This window comes from Macrotis lagotis, chromosome 2, assembly GCF_037893015.1.
Source record: "Macrotis lagotis isolate mMagLag1 chromosome 2, bilby.v1.9.chrom.fasta, whole genome shotgun sequence".
NCBI lineage: Eukaryota > Metazoa > Chordata > Mammalia > Peramelemorphia > Peramelidae > Macrotis > Macrotis lagotis.
The window spans coordinates 171,174,879-171,200,620 of record NC_133659.1 but is presented as its reverse complement, the minus strand read 5'-3'; the positions used below and the strand labels follow the sequence as shown (position 1 = coordinate 171,200,620).

The 25,742-nt window shown below is 33.6% G+C and overlaps 1 protein-coding gene across 1 annotated transcript in view; it reads left to right on the top strand.

The window, feature by feature from the left end:
- The window catches only part of BRIP1 (BRCA1 interacting DNA helicase 1), a 448,227-nt gene that overhangs the window by 65,688 nt on the left and 356,797 nt on the right, over positions 1–25,742 (top strand). Inside the window, exon 7 of the mRNA XM_074223555.1 lies at positions 23,334–23,624. Within this exon, the coding sequence (XP_074079656.1) occupies positions 23,334–23,624 (291 nt within the window). The remainder of the gene's footprint in view (positions 1–23,333; positions 23,625–25,742) is intronic.

Below are 25,742 nucleotides of genomic sequence, written 5' to 3'. Positions count from 1 at the left end.
ATTTTTTTGTTTTGTTTTGTTTTGTTTTGGTTTTGCAAGGCAGTGGCTTTTAGTGGCTTGCCCAAGGTGACACAGCTAGGTAATTATTAAATGTCTGAGCTGGATTTGAACTCAGGTCCTCCTGATTCCAGGGCTGGTTAGTGCTCTATCCATTGTACCACCTTGCTGCCCTATTTCTTAATTTTTAACGCTTTGAAAAGTGGGACTTTGTATCTAGCAAGGAGGGTGCACTGTCTCAAGCTTCAAGGGGTTTTGTGCAGCTGTTTTCAGAGATACTTCCAGGGACCTGTAAGTTTTCAGTTCTTCCAAGTGGTATGATTTAAGGAGAGTCCTGCCCGTTACCATCTGTGGGCTAAAAGCTCTACAAGTAGCTGTTGCTATTGCTGATTAAATGCCTCCTAAGACCTGCTCCTGGTTTGCTGGAACAAAATGGTCTGTACTGGGTGCAGTTTGTGTTGAACTGAACTCCACACTCACTCAGGTTCAACAGTTCTTTCCTGCCAACCTTCTACATTATCTTTGTCTGGAAAATTATTTCCTTCTCTCTTTTTGTGGGTTTTGCTGCTTCAGGAATTGTTTTATGGCATTTTTTAAAAGTATTCCAAGAAGTTTGGGGGAGAACTCAGGTGATTTGCTGCCTTTTCCTCCTCTAGGATTTTCTAAGTATAATGTCATCTGCAAAGAGTGACAGTTTTGTTTCCCACTTGCTTATTCTAATTCTTTTAATTTCTTTTTTCCTCTTATTGCCATAGCTTAACATTTCTGATTGAGTATTAAATAATAGAGGTGATTAATTAATATTCTTGCTTCACTCCTGGGAAGGCATCTGGCTTATCCCTATTTCAGATAATGCTTACTGATGGTTTTAGATAAATATGACTTATCATTTTAAGGTAAACTCCACTTATTTCTTTGCTCTCTAATGCTTTTTTTATTACTTATATTTATTTTATTTTTGTACAAATGATTTTTTAATACATTACTAAAATATTCTTATTTAAGAGTAAACATAATACTCCCTCCCCCCAAAAATATAGACCCTCAGGAACAATAAAGTAAAGGAAAGAGGAAAAAATTAAAATTAAAATAAAAAATAATAATAATAGGGGCAGCTAGGTGGCACAGTAGACAGAGCACTGGCCCTGGAGTCAGGAGTACCCAAGCTCAAATCTGGCCCCAGACACCCAACAATCACCCAGATGTGTGACCCTGGGCAAGCCATCCCAACTCCATCTGCCTCATATTCTTTAAGTCCATCACAAAAGCTACTTCCATATTTTTCCACTGTTGCCATTGCTGATCACAACTCCCTCCATTCTTATTTCCCCACTTCCATACACTATATTTTCTCTCTCCTTTCACTCTGTCCTTTTTCTTAAATATGCTGTAGGGTAGCTGAGTGGTGCAGCAGACTGATCACTGGCTCTGGGGCCAAGAGGCCCCAAGCCCACATACCACTCCTAAGGCCCAGCAACCATCTGGCCCTGTGGTCCCAGACAGGCCATTCATCCCAGCCCCTTGCAAGAAGTAAAAGAGAAAATGTGTTATGTCTGATCACTCTCCCCTGCGGTCTACCCTCTCCTCCATCACTCACATCCCCCACTTCCCCCTGTCCCCCCCTTCTTTCTCTAGATGTCTATACCCCATTGAGTATATATACTGTTTCCTCTCCAAGCCACCTCTGATGAGAGCGAAGATTCCTTCATTCCCCCTCGCCTTCCCCCCTTCCATATCATTGCAATAGCTCATTGTAATAAAAATCATATTATATGAAATATTTTAGCCTATTCCACCTCTCCTTTCTTTTACTCCCATTACATTTCCCTTTTAGCCATTGACTCCATTTTTACAATCTATTATATCTTCAAATTTAGCTCTTTCTTGTGCTTCATGTATAAAAGCTCCTTCTACCTGCTCTATTAAATGAGAAGTTTCTTATGAGTATTATCACTATCATTTTTCTATGCAGGAATATATACAATTTATCATCATTAAGTCCCTCATATTTTCCCCTTCCCCTTCACTCTCTATGCTTCACCTGAGTCCTGTACTTGAAGGTCAAACTTTCTGTTCAGCTCTGGCCATTTTAACAGGAACATTTGAAATTCCCCGGTTCATCGAAAGTCCATCTTTATCCCTGGAAGAGAATGTTCAGTTTTTCTGGGTAGTTGATTCTCAGTTGCATTCTAAGCTCTTTTATCTTCTGGAATATTATATTCCAAACCCTACAAGCTTTTAATGTAGTAACTGCTAAGTCCTGTGTGATCCTGACTGCAGCTCCATGATATTTGAATTGTGTCCTTCTGGCTCCTTGTAATATTTTCACTTTGACTTGGGAGTTCTGGAACTTGACTGTAATATTCCTGGGTTGTTTTTTTGGATCTCTTTCCAAGAGAGACCAGTGGATTCTCTCAGTTTCTATTTTGCCCTCTGCTTCTAGGATATCAGGGCAATTTTCCTGTAGGAATTCTTTAAAAATGAGGTCAAGGCTCTTTTCCTGATCATGACTTTCAGGTATCCCAATAATTTTTAAATTATATTTCCTGAATCTCTTTTCCAGATCAGTTGTTTTTTCAATGAGATGTTTCACATTTTCTTCTAATTTTTCATTCTTTTGGTTTTGAAGTATTGTTTCCTGACTTCTTGGAAGGTCAGCAACTTACTTCAGCTCCATTCTAGATCTGAAGGATTTGTTTTCTCAGAGAGCTTTCTTATCTCTTTTTCCATCTGGCCAATTCTGCTTTTTTCCCCCTCCTTTTATTAAAAATTTTATTTGAGTTTTACAATTTTTCCCCCAGTCGTACTTCCCTCCCCCTCCACAGAAAGCAATCTGTCAATTTTTACTTTGTTTCCATGTTGTACATTGATCTAAATTGAGTATGATGAGAGAGAAATCATATTCTTAAGGAAGAAGCAAAAAGAATAAGATAACAAGATCAGACAGTAAGATATCTGTTTTTTTTCTAAATTAAAGGGAATAGTCTTTGACCTTTGTTCAAACTCCACTGCTCTTTATCTGGATACAGATGGCATTCTCCATTGCAGACAGCCCCAAATTGTCCCTGGTTGTTGTACTGATGGAATGCGCAAGTACATCAAGATTGAACGTCCGCATGTTGCTGTTAGGGTGTACAGTGTTTTTCTGCTTCTGCTCATCTCACTCAGCATCAATTCATGCAAATCCCTCCAGGCTTCTCTGAATTCCCATCCCTCCTGGTGTCTAATAGAACAGTAGTGTTCCATGACATACATATACTACAGTTTGCTAAGCCATTCCCCAATTGAAGGACATTTACTTGATTTCCAATTTTTTTTTGCCACCACAAACAGGGCTGCTATGAATATTTTTGTACAAGTGATGTTTTTACCTTTTTTCATCATCTCTTCAGGGTATAGACCCAGTAGTGGTATTCCTGGATCAAAGGGTATGCTCCCAATTCTGCTTTTTAAAGCATTCTTTTCCTCAATAACTTTTTTGAACTGTTTTATACATTTGACCTATGCTGGTTTTTAACATGTTATTTTCTTCAGCATTTTTTTGGATTTCCTTGACTAAGTTGCTGATTTCTTTTTCATGTTTTTCCTGCATCTCTTTCATTTCTTTTCCCATTTTTTCTTCTATTTCCCTCACTTGATTTTAAAATATATTTTGAGCTTTGTCATAGCCTGAGCCCAATTTCTGTTTTTCTTGGAGTCTTTAGATGCAGGAAGCCTGGGCTTTCTCATCTTCAGATTGAGTATTTTGATATTCCTTAGGATCATAGACAATGTATTTCTCAATGGTGTTCTTCTTTCTCTGTTTACTCATTTCCCTAGCCTATACCTGGTCTTGGTGTTCTTCCTGAGCTTTTGAGCATTATTGGGTTGTGCCCCCCCCCCCCCCCCCAGGATCTCAGTGTGTGAAGCTCTGTCTTCCCTCCTGGTCTGTGAATGACCACCAGTGCACCCCTCTGCTATGGGGCTGAGGTGGGGGGGGATCCTGCTCTTCTATGGGGGCCCTAGACTGTGATCAGGATCTGAATGTGATTAGAGCCCCAGAGTCCTGTTCCAGGTACAGAGGTTAGACCTGGGAAGTCTCTCTACTCCCCTAGCTAGACTGAGTACTCAAGACTCAGTTGCCTGGGAGCTCCTGCTTACTGGCTCCACCTGTTTCTGGTTCCTGGATCTGGGCTGCCTGGGCCATGCTGCTCACTCAGTGCCCTGAGGGCTGGACTTCACTTGCTCATTCTGGTAGACATCCCCCCACTGATCTTCCAGTTTGTGCCTGTGCTACCCGGAGTATAGATCAGGAAACTGCCCTCCTGCCAGGAGCTTTGGCTCCCAGGCGCCCTGGGGTTGCCTCCTGGAGGCCCGAAGTTCCTTCACTCTACTTTGCCACCCCTCCAGGCCCATGGAGTGGAGCCTTTCTGCTATTTTCCAGATTACCTTGGACTGGAGAATTGCCTCACTGGATCCCTCTGTGGGTTCTGTCTCTTGAAAATTTAATTAGAGTCCTTATTTTATAAGTTTTGAGAGAGATCACCTAAGAGAGGCTCTTTAATAGGAATGGATACTGTATTGTTTAAAACTATTTAAGGGGTAATGGGATTAAGTGACCTGCACAAGGCCACACAGCTAGCTAATTATTGTGATGCTGAATTTGAACTCAGGTTCTCCTGACTCCAGGGCTGGTGCTCTAGCCACTGCGTCACCTAGCTGCCCCAGTGCTGTATTTTTTCAAAGACTTTTTCTGCATCTAATGAGATAATCATATGATTTCTATTGGTTTTATTATTGATATGGTCAGTTATGCTGATGATTTTCCTAATAGTGAACCATCCCTACAATCCTGGTATAACTCCTACCTGGTCATAATATATGACGCTTGTGATATATTTCTGTAATTTCTTTGAAGTATTTGTTTGAGAATTTTGCATCATATTTCTTCAATAGGGAAATTGATCTATAATTTCCTTCCTCTATTTTGACTTTTCCTAGTATGGGTATCAGCATCATAGTTGTGTTGCAAAAGGAATTTTGTCAGACTCCTTTTTTCACCTAATTTTCCAAATAGTTTTTTAGTATTGGGTTTAATTTTTTTTTTTAATTTTTAGTAGGATTCACTTTTCAATCCATCTGGTACTGGGCATTTATTCTTAGGAATTTCATCGATGATTTGTTCAATTTCTTTTTCTAAGGGGGGGTTAATTCATTATTTCATTTTTTCTTCTGTTAGTCTGGGTCATTGATATTTTTGTAGAAATTCATCCATTTCATTAGATTCTCAAATTTATTGACATATAATTGGGCCAAATAGCTCTTAACAAATGTCTTAATTTCCTCTTCATTGTTAATAAACTTATCCCTTTCATTTTTCAAACTAGCAATTTGGTTTTTTCTTTCCTTTCTTTTAATCAAGTAATCAACGGTTTATCTATTTTATTCTGTTTTTTTTTTCATAAAACCAGTTCCTATTCTTCCTTATTAGTTCAATGGTTTTCTTTCTTTCCCTTTTATTAATCTCTCCTTTGATTTTCAGTATTTCCATTTTGGGGTTTAATTGGGCATTTTAAAATTTGTTCTTTTTCCAGTTTTTTTAGTTACATGCTCAGTTCATTGACTTGCTTTTTCTCTACTTACTGATGTCAGCAATTGGAGATAAAATTTCCCCTAATTATTGCTTTGACTGCATCCCATAAATTTTTGTATATTGTCTCATTGTTGTCATTTTTTTTTTAGGTTTTTGCAAGGCAAATGGGGTTAAGTGGCTTGCCCAAGGCCACACAGCTAGGTAATTATTAAGTGTCTGAGACCAGATTTGAACCCAGGTACTCCTGACTCCAAGGCTGGTGCTTTATCCACTACGCCACCTAGCTGCCCCTTGTTGTCATTTTTTAATGAAATTGTCGATTATTTCTATGTCTTGTTCTTTGATCCACTTGCTTTTTATCATGTGACTATATAATTTCCAGTTAATTTCATTCTCTTTCCATTGCTTGTAATTGTACATTGAATGTAATTTTTATTGCATTGTGATCTGAAAAGGACGTATTTATTATATATGCTTTTCTGTTTTTGACTGGGAGTTTTTTGGGTCCTAAATACATGGTCAGTTTTCTCCAGAGATGTATGTATCATACCTAACTTTTCCAGAATTTTGTTCAACTCATTAACTTTTTTCTTGTTTATATTTTGGTTAAGGTATATCAAATTTTATTTTAAAAAATAGGAGGAAGAGTTCTGCCACCAATGTGGTGCTGATACCTAAACCAGAGCCAAAAGAAAGAAAATTATAGACCAATTTCTCTAGTCAACATTGATGTAAAAAAGTTAAAAAATGTAAATTATTACTAGAATAATACACTATGATCAGGTAGAATTTATCCCAGGTGGGCAGGGATGGTTCAGTATTAGGAAAATAATCAGCCTAGTTGACCATATCAACAATAGAACTAACAGAAATCATATGATTATCTCAATAGATACTGAAAAAGTCTTTGATAAAATACAACACTTGTTCCAATTAAAAACACTTGAGTATAGGAATAAATGGAGTTTTCCTTAAAATAGTAAATAATATCTATTTAATATCCACAAGCCTATGTGTAATGGGTACAAACTAGGAGCATTTACAATAAGAACAAGGTGAATTTCCAGTGCTGCTTATCACCACTGCTATTCAATATAGTTTTATAAAAGATAGCTTTAGCTATAAGAAAAGAAAAAAGAAATTGAAGAAATTAGAATTGGCAACAGGGAAGCAACACTTTCACTCTTTGCAGATGATATAATGGTATACTTAGAGAACCCTAGCAAATCAACTAAAAAGCTACTTGAAGCAATCAACAACTGCAGCAAAGTAGTAGAATATAAAATAAACTCATGTAAATCATCAATATTTCTATGTATTTGAACAATAAAACCCAAGGGCAAGAGATAGAAAGAGAAATTCCATTTAACTATAGCTAACATCAATTACTTGGGAATATAACTCCCACAAGAAACACAGAAATATGGACACAAATACAAAATACTTTTCGCACAAATAAAGTCAGATTTAAACGACTGGAATAATGTCAATAGCTCATGGTTGGGTTGAACTAAAAAAATAAAAATGACAATTCTATCCAAACTAAATTACTTATTCAGTGTCATACCAATAAAACTACCAAAAAACTTTTTAACAGAGCTAGAAAAAAATAGTAATAAATTTCTTCTGGAGAAACAAAAGGTCAAGACCATCAAGAGAATTGATAAAAAAAAAACTGTTAAGGAAGGTGGCCTAGCTGTCTGTACCAGATCTAAAACTATACTGTAAACAGGCAGTTATCAAAACTACTTGATATACTGGTTAAGAAAGAGAGTAATAGACTATTGGATTAGAGTAGGTACAAAGGAAATGATAGTAAATGACCATAGTAATCTACTGTTAGATATACCCATAGACCTTAGTCTCTAGGATAAGAACTCAGTATTTGACAAAAACTGTTGGAAAAACTGGAAAGTAGCTTGGCAAAAACTAGGCATAGCCCCACATTTCTCACCCTATTGAAAAATAAGGTCAAAATGAGTGTAGGATTTAGACATAAGGGGTGTTACCATAGACCAACTAAGAGAACACGAAATACTTTTATCTGTTAGATAGGAATCTCTTTTCTGGAGATGGAAGAAATTTATGACTAAATGAGAAATAGAGACCATTATAAATTGCAAAATGAATGATTTTGACTATATTAAATTAAAAAGTTTTTGCACTAATAAAACCAATGCAACCAAGATTAGAAGGAAGACAGAAAGCTGGGAAATAATTATCACAGAGACCTGATAAAGGTCTCATTTCTAAAATATATAGAGAACTGAATCAAATTTATAAGATTACATGTCATTCCCCAATTGATTAAGTGATCAAAGGATATGAAGAGCAGTTTTTAGATGAAGGAATTAAAGCTTTTTATAGTCATTGAAAAAATCCTCCAAATTATTATTGATTAGAGAAATGCAAATTAAAGGAACTATGAGATACCACCTCATTTAGCCAAACCCATCAGATTGACTAAGATGACTAAAAAAGGAAAATGATCAGTTTTGGAGTGGATATGGAAAAATTACCAAATTAATGCATTATTGGTGTAACTGTGAACTGATGCAGCCGTTCTGGACAGCAATCTGAAACTATGCCCAAAGAGCAATAAAACTAATCAACTCTGACCCAACAGTACCAATTTCCCAAAGAAATCATAAAAAATGGGAAAAGCTTCACATATTCAGCAATATGGCAACTATTTTTGAGTGGCAAAGAATTGGAAATTGATGGAAAGTCCATCATTTGGGGAAAGGCTGAACATGTAATGGTATATGAATATTATGGAGTACTGTTCTATAACAGTACTATAACATGCATGAACTTATGTTGATTTAAATGAGCAGAAACAAGGGAACATTGTACACATTAACTACTACATAGTGAGATAATCAACTGTAATAGATACAGTTCCTCTCAGCAGTTCAGAGATCAAGAATAGCCCTGAGAAACCTGCTATGGAAATTGTCATCTCCTCCAGAGAAAAATAACTATGGAATTTAAATGCAGAGCAAAGCATACTAATGTTCATTTTTTTTTTTTTTTAGATTTTTGTAGGGAAAATGGGGTTAAGTGGCTTGTCCAAGGCCACACAGCTAGGTAATTATTAAGTGTCTCGAGACTGGATTTGAACTCAGGTATTCCTAACTCCAGGGCCGGTGCTCTATCCATTGCTCCACCTAGCTGTCCCTCTAATGCTCATTTTTTAAAAGAAAACTTAGGTTTTTCTGTTCTTATGGTTTTTTCTTTTTCCCTTTAGTTCTTAATCCTTTTTCATAACATGACTAATATGTAAATATGTTCAACAGGAATGTACTTGTACAACTTTTACCAGATTGTTTACAGTCATGGGAAGGGAAGAGGAAAAAGGAGATGTTAGAAAAATGAGGAACTCATAAATCTGCAAATGGATGAATATTGAAAAACCTGTATTGCTTGTAATTGGAAAAATAAAATAAATTTCAATTAAAAAAATTTATCTAGTTCTGAAATGGGTGAGGCCCTGCAGCTGGATTGCTATGAAAAAAGGGTCTCTTTGCTAATAGGCCCCAGGGGGAAGGAGTCTTACAATTGATCAACTCCAGCATGAGACTTCACTACTGGTCAACAGTAGGGTCAAGGCTGACTGGTAATTTATGTTGGAGTTTCAAGAAAGGGAGACCTTCAGTAGATTGCCCTAGCTTGGAATCTTGATGAAAGGCCCTTGCTGTAAGACTGACAGCTGTTGCTGAAGCTCTTGGGCCTCATTGCTTTCTCCTCCCAGTAATACTGATCTTTTCTCTCAGACTGCTTCCCTAATTGATGAGAACCCCTTTAGTTTGTAGGTTTTTTCCTTCAAAAATAAATGTTACTTGTAGTATTTTTGTACATAAGATCCTTGCCTTATTTTATTCTCTTTGATGTATAAGCCAATAGTGGCATTCCTAGGTCAAAGTCTATATACATACATACATACATACATATATATATATATATATATATATATATATATATATATATCTACATATCTATGCTTTAGTGGCTTTTTGTGTATGGTTCCAAATTACTTTCCAGAACTGGACCAATTTACAACTCCATTTTCAGTGTATTAGGGTGCCTGTCCTCCCAAATCCTCCTCTAACAATTGTCATTTTCCTCTTTTAAAAAAATATTTTTTGTTAATTTAATGACTGAGTTAGAATTTCAGAGTTCTTTTAATATGCAATTTGGAACATTTTTTTTCATAGGGTTGTTAATAACTTGTTTGTCTTTGAGAACTACTTTTCTTTCTTTTTTAAAAAATTTTATTTTTTTAAGGTAATGGGATTAAGAGTGACTTGCCCATGGTCACATATCTTGGCAACTATTAAGTGTCGCTGCCTAGCTGCCCCGAGAACTACTTTTTTATATCCTTTGATCATTTATTTATTGAGGAATACCTCTTGTTCTTGTTTATTTCAACCAATTCTTTTTTTTTTTTGTCATCTATTATTTTACTCCAACATTGTGATGAAGTTGCTTCTCCTTGGAAATGAAGGATGAAGAAAAAAAATCTTTGTTGAAGAGAAGAGATGCTAATAGCTGAGTTAGTTGGAGGTGAATTCCTTGGCCATGGGAAACCATTATTGGAGATTCTTGTTTCATGTCCCTCTTCTCCCAATTTCACCAAGAAGGTCTATCTCAGACTGTGAGTAAATTGGGAGACAAAAGCAGAGGGCCAGTACGGGGACAGCAGTGGGGGAAGCCAGAAGGTCAGCCCCAGCTGCAGAGACCCTGGTGAGTGGTGTGTGAGAGATCCAACTCCAGCTGTGGAGTTCTTGGCTGGGGGGAGAAGAGTCAAAGGAGTGTGAGTTCCAGCACAGAACCCCAGAGCATACCTGGAGAACAACCCTCAACCAATTCTTAATATACCTTGGATTGTCAGACCTTTACAGAATCCCTCTTTTTCCTATTTATTTCAACCAATTTTTTTTTTAAATTATTTTTTAGATTTTTTTTCAAGGCAATGGGGTTAAGTGGCTTGCCTAAGGCCATACAGCTAGGTAGTTATTAAGTGTCTTGAGACCAGATTTGAACTCAGGTACTCCTGACTCCAGGACCAGTAATCTATCCATTGTGCCACCTAACCACCCCATTTCAACCAATTCTTTTTTTTTTTTTTTGCAAGGCAAACGGGGTTAAGTGGCTTGCCCAAGGCCACACAGCTAGGTAATTATTAAGTGTCTGAGGCCGGATTTGAATCCAGGTACTCCTGACTCCAGGGCCAGTGCTCTATCCATTATGCCACCTAGCCACCCCCTCCTAGAGTGTTTTTCACTGTCATAAAAGATATTTCAGAGGGCAGCTAGGTGACGCAGTGGATAGAGCACTGAGATCAGATTTGAACTCAGGTACTCCTGACTCCAGGGCCAGTGCTTTATCCACTCCGCCACCTAGCTGCCCCTTCAACCAATTCTTAATATACCTTGGATGTCAGACCTGTATAGAGAAATATACGAAGATTTTTTTTACCCTCCATTTAAATTTCCTTTCTAATTCTAACTGCATTGGTTTTGTTTGTACAAAAACTTTTCATTTTTTTTGTCATCAAAATTATCTGTTTTATCTTTGAAAATTTCTCAATCTTCATGACCCCTTTTGGTTATTTTTGGGCAGACATACTGGATTGGTTTGTAGTTTCCTTCTCTAGTTCATTTTAAAGATGAAGAAACTGAAATATGTTGAAGTGTTTGCCCAGGGTCACATAGTTATTAAATATTTGAGACTGGATTTTAATTCAGTTCTTTCTGACTCCAGGATCTACTAATATTACCTAGCTGCCCTTTTAAATAGATAATTATTTTATCTTATTTTTATCTATTTATTTTTATCTTTTTATCTTATTAAGGAAAGGTTCATTTTATCCTATGCTTTAAAAATTTTTTAAAAACAAACATGAGTATTATATTTGTCAAAAATCCTTTCTGTATTTATTGATATCACTATGTGATTTTTATTATTTTTGATATTGATATATAGTATAGCATATTTATAGTTTTCTTAATATTGAAGCAACCCTATCTTACTGGCATACAGCCAACTCATTCATGTTGCAAAGTTCTTTTAATATGTTTCACTAGCCTCTTTCTCAATAATTTTTCCAATAATTTTGATTAATATTCATAAGGGAGCTTGATCTGTAGTATTCTTTCTTTTGCCTCTCTGGTTTAGGAATGAAAACCATATTTGTAGAGTAGAAGGAGTCTGGTAGTATCTAATAATTCCTTTATTTCCTATTCATATGTTGTCAATTGTCCTTTTTTTCTTTTTTTAATATTCTTCCCCTTCAAAAAAAAGGTTATCTAATGATTAGTCTTTTTAAAAAATTAATTCCTAGTTTTATTTTTAAGCTTTTTTATTTTCAAGATTTTTTGTATTATTTGAATTTTTTGTTTTGAGGATTTAAAAAAACTTATTTGTTGCATTACAGATTGATTCATATATCCTGTCTCTCTTTTCTTAAAGAAACTATTTAGTTATACATTTCCCCCAGTGGACTGCTTTGGCTGCATCTCAAAAATTTTGTCATATTGTTTCATTGTTATCATTTTCTTGGCTAAAAACATCTGTTGTTTCTTTATTTTGTTCTTTGACTAACAAATTCTTTAGGATTAAATTATTTTATTTCCATTTAAATGTTAATCCTTTCTTTAAAGGTTCCTTATTGATTACAATTTTTATTGTGTTATGGTAAGCTGAGAATAAGCTTAACATTTCTATTTAAGTGCATTTCTTTATGATGTTTAATGCTTATACTAAGTATATAGTCAATTTTTGTAAAGGTGCCATGCGTAGCTAAGATTTATCTCTCAATATATTCATATACTTATCTATATAGACACACATATTATTCCTACTCACCATTTCTATTTAGTAATACCCAGAGATCTGTCATTGCCCCAAAATGTTTTCTTCAGGTCCTTAACTTTTTTCTCAGTTATCTTTTTGTTAGATATATCAGTCCAAAAGGGTTTCATTGAGGTCTCTAACTATTATAGTTTTGTTGTTTAGTTTCATTTAATTAACTTTTCCTTTAAGTTATTAAAGGCAATTTTATTTGATTCTTATATGTTAAGTATTGCTATTACTTCATTATCTATAGTGCCTTTAAGTATAATATAATTTTCTTTTTTTCTCTTTTGTGTATTTTTATAACTTTTTTTCTAACATCACAAATATTATCTTTATTTTTTGAGCCTACACAAAGCATACATTTTCCTCCATCTTCTAATTTTAAAACTTTGTGAGTCTTTTTTTCAAGTGTGTTTCTTATAAACATATTATTGGATTTATTTGATTGTTCTTTATTGTTTTATAGGTTAAATCGTCTTTGCTAAATATGATTGCTGATTATGTATCTCTCTCTCTCTCTCTCTCTCTCTCTCTCTCTCTCTCTCTCTCTCTCTTTTTGGTGAAGCAATCAGGATTAAATGACTTGCCCTTGGTTACACAGCTAGTAAATACCAAGTGTCTAAGGCCAGTCAGGTCCTCTTGACTCCAGGACTGTTGCCTTATCCGCTGCACCACCTAGTTTCCCTTTTTAAAAATATACCTAATGATCTTTTATTTGTATATTTGTATCTATATCTATATGATTTCATCTTTCAAAAGAAAATGGAAAAATCAATAAGGGGAAATGATCCTTCCATCTTATAATCATCAGAGAAGACAGGAAAGCTGGATCTAGTCTGTCAAGTATTTTAGGTTTTCAAAAGTGAATTTCAAATGGTTCAGAAAAGTATAGGCAGAATCCAAAGGTCTAAAATTCTAAAGAGGAAGTCAACTTAGGAGCTGTGAAACACCCAAGAATGAAACTCTAATGACACAAAGTTAAATAATACTGATAATGATGACAAGGGAAAGATTATCTAAAAGAGAATATTATGAAAACTTTTTGTTAGATAGTAGAGCAATAAAAAAATCCAGGGAAACAGCATATCACTTAGACCTTTCCTCTTTTTGCCCCACTTCCTTTCTTACTCTTTATAGAGAAGAAAGTGATAAAAAAGTGAATATAATCAACATTAGTGGTCTATAATTGAAACAGTGTGCTTTTTTTTTACTTCTTCCTGTATTGCCCAAAACCTTAGACTCATATTTGCATTCCAAGTTTTCTAATCAATTATTTCATCTGAAATACTTGAAAGTCTCATATTCTAGTAAAGCTTTACTTTTTCCCTCTATATGTATACTTGGTTTTGAAAGTAAGTTATTCTTGGTTGTATGTCATTATTTTTTGTTTTTGGAATATATTCCAGAAATATATCACAAGATTTCTTTGTTTTATCATAGAATCTATCAGATATTATGTGATCTTCTATGTGAATCTTGGTATTTGAACTTGTTAAAAAAGTTTAAGTTTTTATTGATATTTTTTTGTTTCTTACGTTATCATAGCATCTTATGTATCTCTCCTTCTAGAGAGCTCTCCTGTATGACAAATTATTTTTTTTGGAGAAGAAAAAATGTCATTGAACTGACTGATAATATTGAAAAAATCTGACAACATGTGTAATATATAAAATCTGAGTACCTCTCACCTCCATGAATGTAGGTTGGGAGTATCTTTTCATATCACCTAATTTTTATAATTTTTATAATTTACTTTTGATTTTTTTTGATGTCATTTTTTTGTTATTGTTGTTTTGTTTTTTGCAAGGCAATGGAGTTAAGTGACTTCCCAAGGTCACACAGGTAAGCAAGTATTAAGTGTCTGAGACTGTTTTTGAACTCATGTCCTTTTGACTCCAGGGCCAGTGCTCTATCCACTGTGCCCCAAATTGTTTTTTTTTTTTTTGTTTGATGTCATTGTTCTTTCCATTTATATAGTTGTCGTAATATTCTTTCTTGGCTCTTACTTCTTTCAGTTTCAGTTCATATAATCCTTCCATGCTTCTATGTATTCATCATACATTAACTTTTTGTTTTTTGGCAAGTCATTGGGGTTAAGTCATTTGCCCTCAAGGTCACACAGCTATTAAGTATCAAGTGTCAGAGGCCAGATCAAACTCATCCTTCTGACTCCAGGGCTAGTTCCCTATCAACTGTGGCACCTAGGTGCTCTAATCATATATTCTTACAGCATAGTAAGTAATATTACATTCTTGTACTTTAGTTAACCATTTCCTAACTGACGTGCATCTACTTTGTTTTCAACTCTTAGCTATCACAAAAAGTGATATTCTTCCTTCTCTTCAACTACTATTGTTCTTTAGTTTTAAATTTCATTTTTTGTGCTACTTTCCAAAAATGATTTTTTTTCAGTTTCTTCAATATCTATCCATCTTCTCTTTCTTTACTTTAAACCTCAGTGTCTGATTCATGACCCCAATAATCATATAGTCACTTTCTTTTCTCTTTATTCTTCTTTTAGTCATAGCTCCTGAGTCATTCATTCTAGGATCTCCCCTCTAGGAACTTTTTGTCTCTGCCTTATAAGACTTGCCCATTGAGTTCCCTTTTTCCATTGTGCCTCACTTCCAAAATAGTATCAATTATCAGAGATATCAGCAAGGACACTGCTCCACTTTTGGGAGGTTCTCACCCATCATGTCCCTGGTTATGCAGCGCAATACTTAACTATATTGATAATCTTTTTATTACATTTGCTTGGAAATAGCCTTGTTTCCATGCTCTCTCATTCCTCCATGTGCCTGTTGCCCTAGGGATTCCAACTCCCTCCCTTCCCAAAATGGATTTTTACTTGAGCTCTTTCTGTCTGCTTGCAGCATTTTTCCCCTTTGACATAGAAACTCTGGATTTTGATTTATATTCTGGGAATTTTCATTTCTTTTAGGAGGTGACTGATTGATTCCTTCTATTATTTCATTGCTCTCCTAATTTTAATAAATTTGGAATGTTTTTCTTTATGATTTCTTTAAATTTGTCTGACTTTTTCAGATCATTTTTAAGGAATCTGATGACTCAAATTTTTTTCCTTTGTCCTGTTTTTTAGGTCAGTTTTTTTTATAATTGATTCCTTTTGTTTTTCTTTCTTTTCAAAATTTTTGCTCTGATATATTTTGTTATTATTATTTATTAGAGTTTGCTTGGTTCTTGAATTCTACTTAGTTCATTCTAATTTTCAGGGAATCCAGTATTTAAGGTATTTCATTTTCCATCTCATTCTTTCCTTAAGAGTTCTTAATTCATTTATAATAACATTTTTTCTTATCTATTTATTTTTTAAAGGTTTTATTTATTTTGAGTTTTACAATTTTTCCCCTAATCTTACTTCCCTTTCTCCACCCCCACAGAAGGCAATTTGCCAGTCTTTACATTGTTTCTGTGGTATACATTAATCCAAACTGAATGTGATGAGAGAGAAAGCATATCCTTTAAGAAGAAACATAAAATATAAAAGATAGCAAGATCAGACAGTAAGATATCAGTTTTTTCTTTTCTTTTTTTATTAAAGATTTTATTTATTTTGAGTTTTACAATTTTTTCCCTAATCTTACTTCCCTCTCCCCACCCCCCACAGAAAGCAATTTTTCAGTCTTTACATTGTTTCTATGTTGTACATTGATCCAAATTGAGTGTGATGAGAGAGGAGTCATATCCTTAATGAAGAAACATAAAATATAAGAGATAACAAGATCATACAATAAGATATCAGTTTTTTTTCCTAAATTAAAGGAAATAGTCTTTGGCCGTTGTTCAAATTCCACAATTCTTTCTCTGGATACAGATGGTATTCTCCATTGCAGACAGCCCCAAATTGTCCCTGATTGTTGCATCAGGGACTTGAGCGAGTGCATCAAGATTGATCATTGCCCCCATGTTGCTGTTAGGGTGTACAATGTTCTTCTGGTTCTGTTCATCTCACTTACCATCAGTTCATGCATGACATACATATTACCACAGTTTGCTAAGCCATTCCCCAGTTGAAGGACATTTACTTGATTTCCAATTCTTTGCCACCACAAACAGGGCTGCTATGAATATTTTTGTACAAGTGATGCTTTTACCCTTTTTCATCATCTTTTCAGGGTATAGACCCAGGGGTGGTATCCCTGGATCAAAAGGGCATGCACATTTTTGTTGCCCTTTGGGTGTAGTTCCAAATTTCTCTCCAGAAAGGTTGGATGAGTTCACAGCTCCACCAATGATGTAATAGTGTCCCAGATTTCCCACAACCCTTCCAACAATGTTTATTATCCTTCCTGGTCATATTGGCCAGTCTGAGCGGTGTGAGGTGGTACCTCAGAGAAACTTTAATTTGCATTTCTCTAATAAGTAATGATTTAGAGCATTTTTTTCATGTGACTATGGATTGCTTTGATCTCTTCATCTGTAAATTGTTTCTGCATATCCTTTGACCATTTGTCGATTGGGTAATGCCTTTTTTTCTTTTAAATTTGTTTCAGTTCTCTGTATGTTTTAGAAATGAGTCCTTTGTCAGAAACATTAGTTGCAAAGATTGTTTCCCAGTTTACTACATTTCTTTTGATCTTGGTTACATTGGTTTTGTCTGTGCAAAGGCTATTTAATTTAATGTAATCGAAATCATCTAGTTTGTTTTTAGTGGTGTTGTTTTTAGTGATATTCTCAATCTCTTTCTTAGTTATAAGCTGCTTCCCTTTCCATAGATCTGACAGGTAAACTAGTCCTTGATCTTCTAGTTTGCTTATAGTATTGTTTTTATCTCTAAATCCTGTATTCATTTGGATCTTATCTTGCTATAGGGTGGGATGTGTTAGTCTAATCTAAGTTTCTTCCATACTAACTTCCAGTTTTCCCAGCAATTTTTAGCGAAGTGAAAGTTTTTATCCCAATAGCTGGACTCTTTGGGTATATCAAACAGCAGATTATTATAATCATTTCCTGCTATTGCACCTAGTCTATTCCACTGGTCCACTTATAATAACTGTTGAAAATATTTCGAAAAGAAAATTTTTACTTCATTTCTTCAAGGTACTTTCAAAATGTCTTTTTGGCCAAGCCATTTTCTCTCTCACTCTCTCTGAGGTTATTGTGATTATTGTGAAGTTAGTTATGGTTTATGTTTTCTTGGTTTATATTTTGGGCTTCTGTTGGCCCATAATATCACTACATGTTGCTCTATAACTTTTTATCTTTACACCTCTCCATTCTCATTTTCTGATTTGGAATGTCATGCCACCTCCAGGCTCTATCTTTTCCCACATTTTTTTTGAATGGGGTGGCCAGGACCAGAATTCCCTGATCTTGCCTTCATGGACTCCTCCCACTGAATTCCACTTTCCTTTATGTGTCATTGTTCAGAGTGCTGGCAGGCTTAAATGTACTGGAAAGATTGTGGTTATGGTCTTCCATCCCCTGTAAGGCATCCTTAGCTTCTTTGTCCTGGCTTAGTGCTAGCATGAACTTTCAGCATGTTTTCTTTGTGAGCTTGCTGCTTTCCCTGGCATGATTACCCTTCCACTACCCACAACTTTTTAAGCAAGCTATAATCTCATATTAACCATTTCCAATAATATCTGTTTCCTGCATCTTGAGACATCACTGCTCTTTCAGAAAAGGAGTAACATGCTTTTTCTATTGGTCCTCTGGAATTGTGGTTTTCCATTTCATTGATAAGAGCTCTTAAATCATTCAAATTGGTTTTTATATGCGATGTTGTTTTTGTATAAGTTGATTTTCTAGTCTTAGCCTCTTCATTCTGTATCATTTCATACAATCTTCCCAGGTTTCTCTGAAGCTATGTTTTGTAATTTCTTGCAGCATAGTATTATTATTCTGTTATATGCCTTAATTTGTTCAGTCTTTGCCTAGTTGATAGAACCCTTTCCTTTCGAGGATTTATTCAAGTTTGATAAGATGACTTCTTTTATCTCAGATTAGTAAAATTGATTTGTAATTTTTTCCTTCTTCATTTTCCAAAAACCACTTAACTACTTGAAAAGGTTGATTTTATATATATATATATATATATATATATATATATATATATATATATAATATTATATAAGCATTGACCTGTAGCCTGCTTAAACTTCTTTCTAATCACAGCTATGTAAAAGCAAGTATGTTGGACTTCTTGAAGATTAGAATCTTCATGATCCTTATTTATCCCCACATTGTTACCATATATTTAGTAGTAGTTCTAATACTAATAGTAGCAGTAGTGTATACTTACATAGGCTTTTAATTTCATTTCCAAAATCTTGCCTCTCTCTCTCTACTGCCTCCTCCCATAGTCATTGAAAAGATAAGAAAAATATGATACCCATTATACATATGAAGTCATGCAAAATATATTTCTATATTACGTAAGTTTTTAGTTTTGCAAAGCATTTAATACTCATCTCATTTGATCTTAATGACAAATTTGTAAAGGAGGTGCATTTGTAATTTTTCCCATTTTATAGATTAGAAAAATAGGGTTTAGTGAGAATAACTGATGTGCCTAACTTCACATGGGTAGGGAAAGGCAGAACAAAGATTTGAATCCAGGTTATTTTTGTTCCAAGTGAAATGTTCTTCCATTATTCCATTATGCTTCCATAGGACTGTGAAGGGAAGAGATAAAAATAATCATTTAAATTATATTTGACTATTTCTAACAGCTGAAATTCCAAGGTGAGTTTTCACTGTTGAGGATTTATTTGAACCATGATTTTAAATCATTGGTTCCTATCTATTTAAACATCACAGTCAAAACCATAGGTACCTCTTTTGCTGACTCACGTTAAAAGATCAGGTTGAATTTTCTTGCCTTTATTTGTATTAAAAAGGCTCTAGAAATTCCTTGGTTGTAAGGAAAAAAAATTAGTCCACCAGAGTAAAGTCAGATTCCTGCTACCCAGTGCAGCCACATGTGACTCTTGGAGATTACTAGTTATTGAGAAGTCTTTGTGTTTATCTGACCTAACCTAGAGCTAAATTGACTGTGAATGAATAATTTTAATTTCTTTAGCTGCCTCATATAGTTTATTAGAAGAAAGCAGAACAAACCAAGTTTACATGTTAATTTACCTTTCCACCAGTGGCTAAGAAAAATGGTAACTTAATAGTGTAGTAATATTAAATTTGTTAAGTGCTTATTGGTATAAGATTCCTGAACCAGCGGCAGTTTATATAGAGTTCTTAGCCTCTTGAATGGATCAGGGACATTCCTACTTACCATTATTTTTCACCTAGAACTTTCTCACTTTTCTGTAACCTTGAAAGTCACCTATTTTTAGGTGACTTTTTTTTGCAACAGTGAATAACATTTTCGGATTCATCTGTATTACATGAAATATAATGTAATATATATAATGTAGCACATTATATCTCTACACATATATGTAGCATATACTCATCTGTATAACTTTTTTTAGTCGGTGAACTAATTTTGAACAATTATGATAGAATACTGTAAAGTACCAACTAAGTATACATGACCATATTTCTATTGTATTTATTTATTTAAACATTTTCTTTTATACATTTGCTTTTACATCACAATTCTGGATATACTCTACCATTCTTTCTCTACCTTCTATACCCAAGAGAATCTTCCCTTGAAACAATGGAAAAAATATATTAAGCAAAATCATTGTAGACATTGAAGAAATCTAATAATACATCTTTGGAACTTGCCCCACTCTATCTCTCCAAGAAAAGGAGGTTAATGATAATTATGTTCTCTCTCTGGGGCCAGCATTCTGTTTCATTATGTTATTCTTTTAGTTTTACTCTTTTGTTTATGACATTTCTATCAGTTCATATATATCCTCCTGTGTTTTTAGAAAAAGTAATTTAGAAATTCCTCATATTCATTTTTACAAATGCTTATAAATATAGCATTACACCCATTTGTTTTTATCAATATTTTATTTGTTTTTCCAATTATATACAATAGCAGTTTCTACCTATCATTTTTTGTAACATTTCAAATTTTACAATTTCCCCCCATCCTTCCTTCCCTCCCCCATCCCCCCATTGAAGACAGTCTGATAATCTTTACATTGTTTCCATGCTATACATTGATCGAAATTGAATGTGTTGAGAGGTACATTCATTTGTTTAGTCATTCCTCAGAGATAGACACCCACTTTATTTCCAATTCATTGCTATCATAAAAAGTGCTTCTAGAAGTATTTTAGTAAATGTAATAGTTTTCTAGAATTGTTAGATCAATTTGTATTTCCATCAGTATTGTAGTAGCATGCACCAGAGTTTAACTGGAAATTTTAGTAGGAACATATGTGTTGAGAAAGGAATTGTTCTTTAATAATGTAAATGAAGAAACTCCTGCTTTCTCTGTTTCCACTTCTTGCTCACTGTATTATTCATTCTAAGGGATTTCCCTATTGTTCTAACTTGTTAAATTTCAGCAGAATTTTCACTGAGAGTTATTAAACTAGTCATTTTTTATAACCTTTTCCATGATGCAATGTATGTTTAAAAAAAACACAAAATGTCATATCCTTAAAAGTTCTGAAATTAAATTATACTGTAGTGAGTATAGCATTTTTTTGAAGTTAGTTCTAAACTTTGAAGCCTTCAATAGCTAAACACTTAATTGATCACCCTGAAATCTAACCTCAACATAGTGAATACCAAGATTTACCTTTAAAAAAACAATTTGAAATAAAAGTTTGAAATGCAAAAAGTATGTGGCATGAAAGTTATTGCTTAAGTTTAGCTGTTGTTGAAAGGATCATATCAAATAGCTAATATCTCTGTGTCTTAGGAAAGCACTGCTGTGATAACATTACTTTTGTGTTCAGATGTAGTATTTACTCTTTGCATTTAATGAAACATTGGGGCCTGCCCCTTTTCTCCCTTGAAGGATGAATTTTGCTACAGTGTGAACAGGAGAAAGCTGAAGTCAGTGAAAAGACTTAAAAGTCTGTTATATGAAAAAGTAAACTGATTCTGCTGCTTAAAGTTACATTAATTCTTTTGGTATGTTAATTAGTGTGATCATTTCAAAGAGAAAAAAAGATTTTGGTCAAAAATATCATGATATAATTTGCATTCCAGTTTTGTGTGTGACCATAAACTGAGGCGGACATTGCCACATATGTAACACACACCACATGTCAGCTGTTTCCTGCCTCACTGCTGACAAGAGTCCCATTCATAACTCCTCTTTTTATCCTTTCAGTGAATAAGTAATTATTCAATATAGAAAGCAGGATATTTGGAACTGGCTATTTAATGTGGCAGCACACCGTAATGAAATCTGCTGTTACTGGCAACCTGATAGGAGAGTGTAACAATTCCAGCATGGCTGTAACTTTATCTGCTTTGACGGGGCTGTTTATTTGGCACATCAGTGAACCTTTTATCCCAGTGAGTGACAGATCCAGAAGGGTCACATTTACATCCATTCTATCATGTATTGTCATATTTAATGGCGGACAAGGTTGAGTGGGATTGGGGGTAATTTGAACTTGCTTTTCCACAGAGTAGAGGCTAAAAGACAGTTTGATCTCCCATATTGTGGTGTAACACATGCCATGACTTAGCATTTGTTTATGAAGGATAATCTTACTGATTACAATTAAAAAAATCTTTGAGCTGTCAAATATAGCATATTGCTCTCTGTCCTATTAAACTAAAACCTTCTAGTACAAACTCTCGTAGGCTTATGTGCTTTTCACTCCAGTGAAAATTTCTACAAACAATCAGGCTTTTCACAGACTTTATACTATTTTACTTTATTCTCTCACATGAAGATTTAGTCTGCTACTTTTGTCTCAGTGACAGAGGGAGGAAAGGGACCTATTCTTAAGAACTAAGAAGAGGGAAAAACCAGTTGAGTTCTAATATACAGTTCTGGAATTTTTTTTCCCCCCAGGATTCAGTTCCTTATAACTATGAACCATGAAACACTTGGTAAGAAGTAGGATTAATACTGGACTATATAGCTGATGATGTCTTTTGATATGTTTATTAAGAAATAGATTATGAATAGACTGTTAGAGTGAAATAGAATTTTCATCTGAAACAGATTAAAAGAATACTTCAGAACAATAATTTGAAATGCTTAGGAAATTTTTTTAAGTGCTATTCTGAATGGTAATGGTAATGATAATGGGAAAGAACTTCCACTAAGGTCAATTTAATTTCATCTATATTAGCATCAAATAAACAATCTTTATTCCTTGTCAAATATTAACATTATATTCTTAACCTTTTTATTTTTGCTAGAAATTGATCTTTCAATATTTTTCTAAGTTTTTCTTCTTTTTTTTTTTTACAAAGTCTATAATGGTCCAATGTAAGATCTTGGTGGCAACTTGAAATTAAGCTATACTTTTGTAAACTGCATAAAAAAACTTTGCTTTTGTTTTACTGGAAAATTATAGAATATTTGCCTTGCCTGGTGCTTGCTTGGAGTCTTCTATTAGGCAATGGTACAAATGTGAAATAACAAAATGATAGTTTTAAAAACACATGAATTAAGTAGATGGTAGAATTAATTTTGTTTTTCTTAATGTATTTGTAGTGGGAAAGATATTAATGATTACCTTGATCATTAAAATTAACATTTAATTTTATGTAGACTTGTATAATATAAAATTACTTTGAAGATCTTTTTAGTTTGGTGAAGAATCAATCTTAAAAATAGTTTCCATATTTTTAATGTCTATATATATATATAAAATGGCATTTTTATTATTTTATTCACTTTTGAAGGTATTTTATATTGTTTACAAAACTCATTTTTACTTGACAGCTTGATTCATTTTTTGATCATTTTGTAGTAGATTTTATGAGTACATTGTAGGGGGTAATATCACAAACAAACTTTTTTTTTTTGTTATTATTGCAGGTTCCTGGTCCTTGTAGTCGGTGTTCCTGTTCCATTAAAAGTGAGAAAAATCAAGATGACAATAATATAACAAAGAAAGAACATGGAGGAAAATGCAAGACACCTAAAATATTTTTTGGGACTCGTACACATAAACAGATATCTCAGATTACTAGAGAACTGCGGAGGACAGCATATTCTGGGGTCCGAATGACTATTCTTTCTAGCAGGGATCATACTTGTGTACATCCTGAAGTAATTGGTAATTTCAACAGAAATGAAAAATGTATGGAGTTGATGGATGGAAAAAATGTAAGTAAAACCGTTTTATTTTTAGAAAGAATAAGGCATGAAAGTTTCAAAATGTATATAAATTTATATTTAGAATAATAATTTAACCTTTATAGCTTGTTAAATCTTTATGACCAAAGTGAGTCTTTTGCTAGGAGTAATTCATTTTGATCAAAAGAAGGTTTATTTTCAGTAAATCTTGATTATCATCACAGTTGGTTAAAATTGTAAAATTTAGGATGAAAGCTAATATAGTTTAATTCACACATGTTCACTTGCAGAAATTCTATTTTTTCTTTCTTTTTATTCCCAAATAAATGTCTTTACTTCTCAGGTTGTTAGAATGTGCAGAATCTTAACACTTTCAAATGGTGTTGATCTGAGTACAAGCAAGTAGTTTATCTCAAGAATGAAAAAAAATTTAATTAGTTGGATTTTATGTTTAATTCTATCATACATGAAAATTATCACTTTAGTTGAATGAGAAATGTTGCTAAAAGAATTTTGTCTTTAAACTGTTTATTAAAGGTTTTTGTCTCTGAAAACTTTACAATATAAATTGATGAAATAATTTTTTAAAAATTATGAGTATATTGAGATTTCTTTGAGAAATTTAGGAAAACCTATATTCAGGTTTTCAAGGTGGATTATAAAAGAATCTTATTGATGTATATGAGATTTTGTAAGTTAGGTGGTAAATTCATTAGGGAAGCTATACTTTAGTGCAGTTACTAGTTAGTTATAATGCTTAATATTTCACATCTGGAATTATATTTAGCAATCAGCAGAGAGGTAGGTACCTTGAATGAAAGAGCATTGGTAACATATGCAGAATATCTAATATCTTATGAAAGTAATGTTATCTTTCATCTGTGCTTTTAATCAAATCAATGTAATGTTGGTTATACCCAAAAGACTTTGAGTCAAGATCACTAAAGTTTAACTTCATCAGTTGCAGTATGATTTGAGTACCCTACTTTTCTTTTTCAGTTTTATTGTTAGGAATAAATTGGTGAATCTACCTAATCCTCAAAACAATCTTCAGTGATTCAAAAAATTTTGAGTATATAGAACATTTCAGGAACATAGAGAAAATTAATAGGAGAACATGAAAGAGATCTTAAGACTCTTTTCTTTAGTCCATTTTAGAAACCAGCTGGTTATTCATTTTTCTTAAGTTCTTTCTTAATATCTAGGTAATTCTGAAATTTATTTTTTCCAGATTATTTTGAGGAAATTCCTCTCCTGATATTTTCTGAAAGAAAGGCACTTTTGTGTCTGTATACATATGTATATTATACAGAAAAAGAGAAATACTGAAAATGGCCAAGTAGAGACAGAACTTAACTTGCATGCTCATTCAGATCCAGAAATTCTATTTTAGAAAGGCTTTTCCCAATCTAAATGTGTAATTTATCTGCAGAATTCCTTAAATGTTTAAAATTTGATTGTTACTATGAAAGATGTATAAAAGAATCACGTTATCAATATTGCTTTGTTTTCATTTATGGAAATGCTATCATAGTTACTAACTTTGCCTTCAGTATTATCCCATCAATTAAATTAAAGTTTAAAAATTTGAAGTATATGACATTGTTTAAGACTTTTTAGTTACCTTTCCCTCAAAATTTAAACCTCAGCAGACTTAATCATGGTTGATAATTTTGTTCTTATTTGTGATGAATATTCATTAATTGATAATGAATAATGGCCTGTAACGTAAGTAATTAAAGATAGTATTCATAATTTTGCTGGTATTTTATAACCCATATTTTGAACTGGTGATAGATGTTTTTAAATAATAAAAATATTAGTAATTGAAGACATTTTGTCAGTACCTATGGACACTGGTAAATATAGCAGCATTATTTTTATCAGGTACTTGCATATAATTTAAATTCACTTCAAACATTTGATAATTTCCACATTATTTTTTGTTTGGCAGTTAATTCACTCACAGAATAACCTGGTGGAGCTGAATGCAGTGAACATTTGCTTTTCTTGCTCCTCAGGGTGATTTGGGATTGTAATGAGGGCCAATTACACTGTCACCATAGGTGTCTGTGTTTACTGAACTTGTTTCACCAAAGTGGGAAGATAAATAGATATCTGACAATTTGAGTAAAAGGAGTTTAAAGT